The 8,767-nt window shown below is 38.8% G+C and overlaps 2 protein-coding genes across 2 annotated transcripts in view; one reads left to right on the top strand and one right to left on the bottom strand.

Moving 5' to 3' along the window:
* LOC108774936 (uncharacterized) overlaps positions 1 to 1,571 on the top strand; it is a 5,965-nt gene extending 4,394 nt beyond the window's left edge. The window contains exons 4-6 of the mRNA XM_018541184.1: positions 12 to 388; positions 468 to 705; positions 1,026 to 1,571. Of these exons, the coding sequence (XP_018396686.1) occupies positions 12 to 388; positions 468 to 705; positions 1,026 to 1,571 (1,161 nt within the window). The remainder of the gene's footprint in view (positions 1 to 11; positions 389 to 467; positions 706 to 1,025) is intronic.
* Positions 1,572 to 1,905: 334 nt separating this feature from the next.
* Positions 1,906 to 3,185, bottom strand: LOC108774940 (uncharacterized). The gene is made up of 3 exons (XM_018541190.1): positions 2,974 to 3,185; positions 2,742 to 2,857; positions 1,906 to 2,139 (listed from the first exon to the last, which is right to left on the bottom strand). The coding sequence occupies exons 1-3, from the start codon at positions 3,090 to 3,092 to the stop codon at positions 1,925 to 1,927; spliced, it is 450 nt and encodes a 149-aa protein (XP_018396692.1). The 5' UTR covers positions 3,093 to 3,185; the 3' UTR covers positions 1,906 to 1,924.
* Positions 3,186 to 8,767: the final 5,582 nt, after the last annotated feature.

Genomic DNA, 8,767 nt, shown 5'->3' with positions numbered 1-8,767 from the left:
TGAAAATGAAGGTGACAATACGCTCGAATGGGGTATATTCCGCTAATTGTGTAAATATTTTGGGAACAGTAGCAACAGCAGTCAAGAAGAGACGTATAATGATAGCAACTGCTATAATGTTGGAGTTGCAAAGAAGGCAAGTGAAGCGGGACTACAAAAAGAAGCAGTACTGGGTTGCTCCATACTTAAAAGACCGTCAGGAGCATAGCTTTTTTCATGTATCCATCCCTAAACTGACATTAGAAAATGGCATACATTTCCATAACTATTTTCGAATGTCGGCAACGCAATTAGAAGAACTATTGACATTAGTTGGACCACGACTGCAAAAAATGAATGTTATTCGAGAGTGCATAGGACCTAAAGAACGCTTAGTGTTAACATTAAGGTATTACTTTTTATTATATGTAATATGTAATAGTACAAAAATATGTCAAATATTTGATTCTATGCTTCCAATGTTTCAGATATCTTGCATCAGGTGATTCGATGAAATCGATGTCATATCAATATCTTGTAGGAGTTAGTACAACAAGCAACATAATTCGAGATACGTGCAAAGCGATCTGGGATATCTTACAGCCGCTAGTTTTACCACCTGTATTAACTGAAACAGAATGGTTAGATATTGCGCTGGATTTCGACAATGTAACAAATTTTGTCCACTGCATTGGAGCTATCGATGGCAAACACGTGACAATACAGGTTTATTTATTTATTTTTTTTTTTTAAAGAAATATTTATCCCTAAAGCCGGTTCTGTATTAGTTGCAAACCGATCGCAAGTTTGTTGCGACAGCCAATCTGAAGCGTTAATTTCAAAATGCAAGCTTGAGATTAGCTGTCGTAACAAACTTACGATCGGTTTGCAATTAATGTAGAACTGGCTCAAAGTAATAAGAATTAAGGGTAATGATATCCTTTATAAGATGTAAACTTATAACTTATACACTTTACCCGAAATACTTTAAAAATCTATCACACTGCTTAGTCATTATTTGATATAACCATTCAATATTGTTCCAGTGTCCCTGCAATGCCGGTTCTACCTACTATAATTATAAACAATCGCACAGCATTGTTCTATTGGGTATTTGCGATGTAAACTATATTTTCCGATTTGTGGACATTGGAGCATACGGTCGACGAAGTGATGGCGGAATTTTTGGAGATAGCATCATAGGGAGAAATTTTGATTTTCAACGTATGAATGTACCGAAGCCGACAGATGTTGAAGGTGGACGAATTTTACCATTCTGTCTTGTGGGAGACGAAGCTTTCCCATTAAAACCATATTTGCTTCGGCCCTACTCAGGCAGGATTGGATTGACTCTGATGGACGATATTTTTAACTATCGATTAAGTCGTGCAAGAAGAACTATCGAAAATACGTTTGGTATTTTAGCGAGTCAGTGGCGAGTGTTTCGTAAATCGATTATTGCTCAGCCAGAAACTGCTAAATTAATTGTGCAAGCAACGGTGTGTCTGCATAACTGGCTCCGAAAAGAAGACATTGGAAAAAATATGTATGTCTTCCCAAACAATCGACGAAGAAAGCGAAGATTTAAATAGTTTTCAACCAGGTACTTGGCGGAGAATAATTGAGGATGGATGCGCTTTTCAAAATATCACTAATTGTGGAACCAACACGAGTGCCCGAAGCTGCATGAAAATACGTGATGAATTCCGCGATTATTTTTGTAATGAAGGATCATTATCGTGGCAATGTAATAGGCACAAATAAATGATTTTCGTATTCTCATAATATTTTCTCATAATATCTTCATTATTTATTAAACATTATCGTTAAACATTATTTATTGAACATATAAAATATATATAAATATGTATAAAAATATATAACATTATTATTTATTTAACATTATCTATTTTATTTTTGGTACTCGTAACATTTTTTTCTTTAACTAGTCATTCATTCTCGTCTCACGCAAAAGTTGCAATATTGCGAGCATTGCCACTTCGCTTGCATTCGCACTGAGGGCTCGCAGTTTAGAGGCGACAATCATTCCGAACGCAGTGAATTCATCATTGGACAGACCTCCAGTTACATTAACCGATATGGGTTCATTTATCAGGTCCAACATCCTGTCCATAACTGCTCCAGACTTTTCGCTTCTTCCTGAAATGAATTTATTATTTTTTTACTTAAGTCGGCGGCACACCATGCTTGTTTTCTTGCTAGGTTACTAGCTGGATTAGATTCTTGCCATCGTATTGGCTGCAATACTGGCACTGTTAGCATCGCAGCCAATACGGTTGCGAGAATCTAATCCAGCAAGAAAACAAGCATGATGTGCCGCCGGCTTTATTCACAATATATGTAAGACTACACTGAGAAAAATGTTTATTTAATGTTAACAAATGTGTATGGTTGGCTATGGCGGAAGAAATATTTCTTAATAAATATTTAGTTTTGGTGGGTGAATCTTTTTAACTATAAATATACCATATTTATAGTTTAAAAGACATTAATCACAACTACATACATACCTATTTGATATTAGTTTAGAAAATATTTCTTTCGCCATATCCAACTGTGTATTTATTAACATTAAATAAACGTTTTTAATTTACGTTTTTACATTTGAATTTCTTTTTATATAGATATGTCATCCAATACAAAATTCAAATTTATATTAAAAAATGTACATTTTTTATATGAATAAATTTTCAATATCAATATTCGTTAACACTTATTAATAATAATTGAAGTATTCTTACGTGATGTATATGCACTGTTTCGCGACGTACTGTCACTGTGGTCATCGACAGATATTTCTGTGCTGTTTTGCGAAATATCTGAACTTTTGGAGAGATCAGGAATATTCGATACCGTTCTAGAAAAGTTAAAATAAAGGTTATATAAATGTAGTTTATACAACGGTTTAAATGTAATTTTAATCATTGTACAAACTACATTTATATAAAACGTATAAATATACATTACACATACTCGTTTTCACGTTGCATGTCATGCAAAAAACTAAGCCTATCAAAGTGAAGCCATTTAACCTTCTTGGCAGCCGCAGAACCACTCGGTTGTTTGTGAGATTTGCGAATTCTCCTGAACATATCGGATAATGACTTCTACTTCTTTTTTATCTCTTACACAGTCATTTCTCCTAAGGATAAAAAACATGATAAATACATTTGTAACAGACACGGCTCCCATACCTCAATTTAAAAATATTGTACCTTTTATGCTGTCAGCAATTTCTTCCCACAGCTTCTTTTTAGCACGACCACCCCTTTTGGAAATGTGCAATTTAAAATTCCAAAGAGGTGGTCGCTTCCGTACTTCCTCTATGAGAAGTTCCTCAATACGTACTTTCCTCGCTGGCAGGTTTGTTGGATGATCACTATTGATCAAACTGTCATCCTCTATATTTCTTTCCATTAACTTGTCTTCTTCCTGGTCAGCTCTCTCCTGCTCAACATCTTCCTGCGCGATCTCTTCTTCGACGAAGACCTCTTGATCTCTAACAAGACTTTTTCGAATGATCGATCCATTATCTATAAAAATATGAATACATTATCTATCATTTAATATTTGCAGTAATTTCACATACTAATACTTACCACATTGCGGATGTATATAAAAATTTTTGTCTATGTGATATCTCTGGAATCCTTCCAAGCAAGGATGATTGCTTATCTCATCTGGGTGACAAATTGTTTCACACATACTGCAAGTATATATACTATCGCAATTTCACCTAACTGAAATTCAAAATTGTAATGTCCTCAAATATGTTAATAATAAAAAATATATATAAAAACAGGGCTACGAGCCAAATTTTGGCTCGTAGTCCTGTTTTTACATATATTTTAAATTTATTGAGCCTTGTTATTAACATATGTTAATAATAACCGTTAAACGTTCAAATGTAAATACGCGGCTGTAAACATATGCAAATTAATATGATATAATGTATCTTACTAATTTATTAATATTTTTCATGTAATGCTCATAATCCACGAGATTAATGGAACTCATTTTTGCTAGATTCTTCCGTTTCATACAAAAACGCGTCTTCTTCTTCTTCTTCTTCTAAATTTAAGTGGCCCAGGTTCCGTTAAATACCGGATTATCGTGGCCAGTCTAACCCACAAGATGTCTGCTGGTGTAGAAAAAAATACTATAGAGTTCGTAGTCACTACTTGAAAACTGAAACAGATGTTTAGATGCAAGAAAAGGGCGCCGCGCGCACCCTCCATCGGGTCCCCGCGAAAACAAATTCTCGGGGAGACGATGGGAGGAACAGGAGAAAGGGGGGAAGGCGTAACGCTCCCCCCCAACACACGACACTCATACGGAAATCTTGATAGCTTTGAAGAAGGCCAAGAGTAATCTGCATAAATTATGGGAGGGTTTAACAAGGAGGGGAAAAATGTTGTATGTATGAGAGGGGAAATTTTTATTAATGTAGCGAATCAGAGGACCAGCCTTGTTTCTAGTCAGAGGGCAATAAAATACAATGTGATTTATATCCTGTCTAGGGTCACCACACTCGCAAGAAGGAGATAAGACCATATTTTTTCTATGAAGACTATAATTGAGATTATAATGATTAGACCTAAGTCTATTAACCAAGACAATTTCGCCCCTATTTAGAGCTAGTTTAAAGTACCACGGTTTTGTAGTTATAGTCGAAGAATAGAGCGAGTGATAATGAGTGCCAGTTAAAATAGCTTTTTCTTCCAAATAGGCTTGAAAGCGAGTGCGGGCCTTGGCAACCGCTTGTATTTGTAAATCAGAGTAGGGAGTGCGGTAATATCCTCTGCCTCCATCCATGCAAGCCTCCTTTGCCGCCCTATCCGCCACTTCATTTCCCAGAATGCCCTTATGGGAGGGGATCCAAAAAAGATAGCAATTAATGCTTCGCTCCTCCAACTGTAACAATACCGCCTTTATTTTGTGTATGATATAGTTATCGTTAATCAGTCTATATGATGCGAGTGCTTCTAAGACACTGCGAGAGTCGGAAAAAATAAATAATTTAGAGTATCCTGCATCCAAAGATAAAATTAGAGCCTGGTATATTGCCCATGCTTCCGCGGAAAAAACTGACGAGTTGTCAGTTAATTTATACTTAAAACAATGCCCGAGTTGTGGGGAATAAAAGGCCGCACCTGCACAACCATCCTCTGTAAGTTTAGAGCCGTCGGTATAATAAAAGATCCCATTCGGATCCAGTTCCTGCAATTTGCTCATAAAGCTTTGAGAAATCTCGTTATTATCGCTGTCTTTAGAGTATGTTATAAAATCTTCAAACTCCTTGCGAAAAAGAAAAACTTTAAGATTATTCTCCAGAGCCGGAATGAAGTATGATCTATACATGCTAGACTTTTCATGTTTATTAGCGATATAGCATCTCAAGGAAGGAGATTTGACTAGGGCAAACGCTTTTTTCGCCGGAGAAGTCAGACCATATTCTAGATCTTCAATACTGTCTATAACCAGAGAATTTCTTTTGGACATACGATTAACGATAAATTTTTCGCTAAGAAGGCCGAATCTGAGCTTGAGTGGAAGCTCTCTCGCTTCGCAAAGCATTACGTTGATAGGTGTAGACACACGATATCCCATAGAAGCTCTGATGGCTTTATATTGCTGTCTTTCCAGCTGTAATAATATTCCAGCATTACCTTTCCTCGAAAAAATGGAGCAAGCATATTCCACAGCTGCTCTGAAAACTGCTCTATAGATAGTAAGCAGGCATTGAGGGTGAGAGCCCCACCATACTGCAGTTAGAGCTAGAATTATGTTGATCAGCGCTTTCCCTTTTTTAATGAGATACTCAAAGTGGTAAGTGCCTTTCATGCGGCAATCCAAAATTACTCCTAAAAATCTGACTTTCTTTACCCTAGGTATTAAACATGAGTCGATATAAAGAGACCGGTCAGGGATAGGTATATTCCTCTGAGCAGAGAAAACCATCCAATTTGATTTAGATGGAGAGAGGTTGAGGCCCTTACCTTCCAAAAATGATGAGACATCACTCAAGACCCTTTGTAGCTTGTTTGTTGCAGCTGTTGGATTGCGGTCCGCAATGAATAACACTATGTCATCTGCATACTGCAGAAATTTAACGCCCTCCTTTATGCAAGTATTAAGTTTGCATAATGCAATATTGAACAAGAGCGGGCTTAGTGTGGAGCCTTGTGGAGTGCCTTTACGTGACAATCTTCTTTCTCCCAGCGATCCTTCGAGTAAGAATTGTAATGATCTCTCCCTGATGAGATTTTCCACTAATTTTCTGACCGTAGCGGGGACACCCGCGAGCTTGAGTTCGTCTAGTACAGCCGAAGGCAGAACATTGTCAAAGGCTCCTGCAATATCCAGGAAGACTGCAACAAGGTAGTCATCATTTGCCAATGCCAGACAAATTTGGTTCGTGAAGGAAACCAAACTGTCGTTACAGGATCTGCTGGGACGAAAGCCCATTTGCTCATTGGGTAGAATAGACTGCGATTCCACGAGCCACATAATTCTCCAGTATATTATTTTCTCAAAGACCTTTAGCACGCAGGAAAGAAGAGAGATAGGCCTGACACCAGATCCTCCAGCTTTAGGGATGAAAATCACTAGTGATGTCTTCCACTCTCCCGGAGCTACGCCCTCGGATAGAAAACGGTTGAAAAGATCCACCATTAGCTCCTTAAATTCATAAGGTAGATGTGCCAGCATGCTGTTGGAGATTCTATCAAGGCCAGGAGCCGACTTCTTGTTAGCAGTAGAAATTGCCATATCCAGGTGTTCTACAGTGACTAAAGCTCCAAGTTCTTTAAAAACCTGACTCGACGACTCGTCCTCTTTCTTCATGTCCTCTAAGTTAGATGGAGAATTTGGTAAGCACGATGGTGGGCACAATTTTTGAATGGCCTCCGTGGATAATTGTCTTTCTTTGGCATAATCTAAACCCTCGCTTGTCACGGTTAGATTGCGTCTTTTAAAGGCCTTGACCAATGACCATAGCTCCGCAGTAGGTGTTTTATCGTGAAAGGTTCCCACGAATTCTCTCCAACTCTTCCTTTTTTCCTTGTAAAGAGTTTTTGCACACTTGGCTCTCTCCCTCTTAAACGAATAAAAATTTTCAATAGTGGGATTTCTTTGCCATGTTTTGGCAGCCACTTTACGAGCATCGACAGCCTCTTGACAAGTGCTAGACCACCAGGGAGGCGCAGCTTTATCATTCTCAATCACTACTGTACCCGGTTGTGCTTTTTTATGGGGTGAGGAAGAACACGCTACCGCCGTCTCCACCAGATGATTTGAAAGACGTGTATAAGCTTCACATGGGTCCTGCGGCTGTTCTTCGGAAAATGAAGTATATGAGTCGGACAGTGCGCAGGAAAAGTTCCGTAATTCTTCAGGATTGAGATTTAACTTATAAACAAATCGTTTGCGCCGAAACGGATCAACGCCCAGCTTGATCGTTATAGGAAAATGGTCACTACCCCATGTATCTTCTTCAGTAGATACATTGCACAAAGGAGAGATGTTTGGCGTAACAAAAACCAGGTCAATAATAGAAGGTCTCGCAGTTGGTGGGAGGAGAAGTGTAGGCATTTGATCACTAAATATACAAATGCGGTGGTCCTCGCACGCAGACATAATGCGTTTGCCCGCACGATCGGACACGTGGCAACCCCACTGCGAGTGGTGTGCATTGAAATCTCCCATTAAAACGCAACTGTCTCTTGACGCCAAGTAACACATGAGGTCCTCGTAGAACTTTTCAGGCGTGTCTCGGTTTGGATTCCTGTATGCGTTAATGATGCTAATTTTTTCTTGATTGGAAAAGAGCTCCACACCCAATAATTCCACAGATTCCTCCTTGAGGTTGGTATTGGATAGGTCTAAAATATTAAAAACCAAGTTATTCCTGACCAGAATACATACGCCACGTTGACCGGCCCCTGTGATATCTTGTCTGACAATATTGAATCCACGTAGCATAAAATTAGATGAGACGTGCAAAAGAGATTCCTGCAAGCAGATAACATCATAGTTTCTGGCAATTGCTTGTAGTTGCGGCAGTTTATTCCGCACTCCACGACAATTCCATTGCAAAAGGTTAAGAGACTGCGATGTAAGATGTTTATTGGTGGTGAATTCTGCTTGAGTAATCCGAATTTCCAGTGGAGACATTAGAGAAGCTTGATCCCATGGCGGCGATAAAATTAAAAAGAAAATCCAAATTAAATCCCTCGATTAGATTTACCAATTTAATCAAGGATTCAGCCAGAGGGTCGACAATCGCAGAGATGAAGGGACTATTATTAGACAAACTTTTAATCTTTCCCATAAAGGATAAAATCATATCCGCAATGCTGCGTACTGTATTAAAAACAGAACCGGGGCCGGAATCCGAACCCGTTGCGGCACCTACGTCCGAACTTGAACTTGATTTCGGATATACGTCACTTGACGAAGAGGAGAACTCTTCACGCATACGGCCATCATTATTACCATAACATTAGCGCGAACGCTAAGGTTGGATGTGCAGGAGGCGTACCCCTAGTCATAGCCGAGAAATGGCCATCTGAGGGCGGTGCAAAGTTTTCAAAAGACTCACTAGAGGAGTCCGTGCGTAGAGTCGGATTATGACGGAAAACAACAGACTTGTTCTTCTTCGAACTGACATGCGATCGTCTCGAAGCATTCGGAAACAGAGGAGAAGTCGAGGCCGCCATTGCTGCATAACTATTTGATGAAGGGGATGATGAATTAAAATTTGCCG

This window comes from Cyphomyrmex costatus, unplaced genomic scaffold, assembly GCF_001594065.2.
Source record: "Cyphomyrmex costatus isolate MS0001 unplaced genomic scaffold, Ccosl1.0 scaffold279, whole genome shotgun sequence".
Taxonomy (NCBI): domain Eukaryota; kingdom Metazoa; phylum Arthropoda; class Insecta; order Hymenoptera; family Formicidae; genus Cyphomyrmex; species Cyphomyrmex costatus.
Note: the sequence above shows the minus strand (reverse complement) of the source record. Positions and strands in the feature narration are given on the sequence as shown.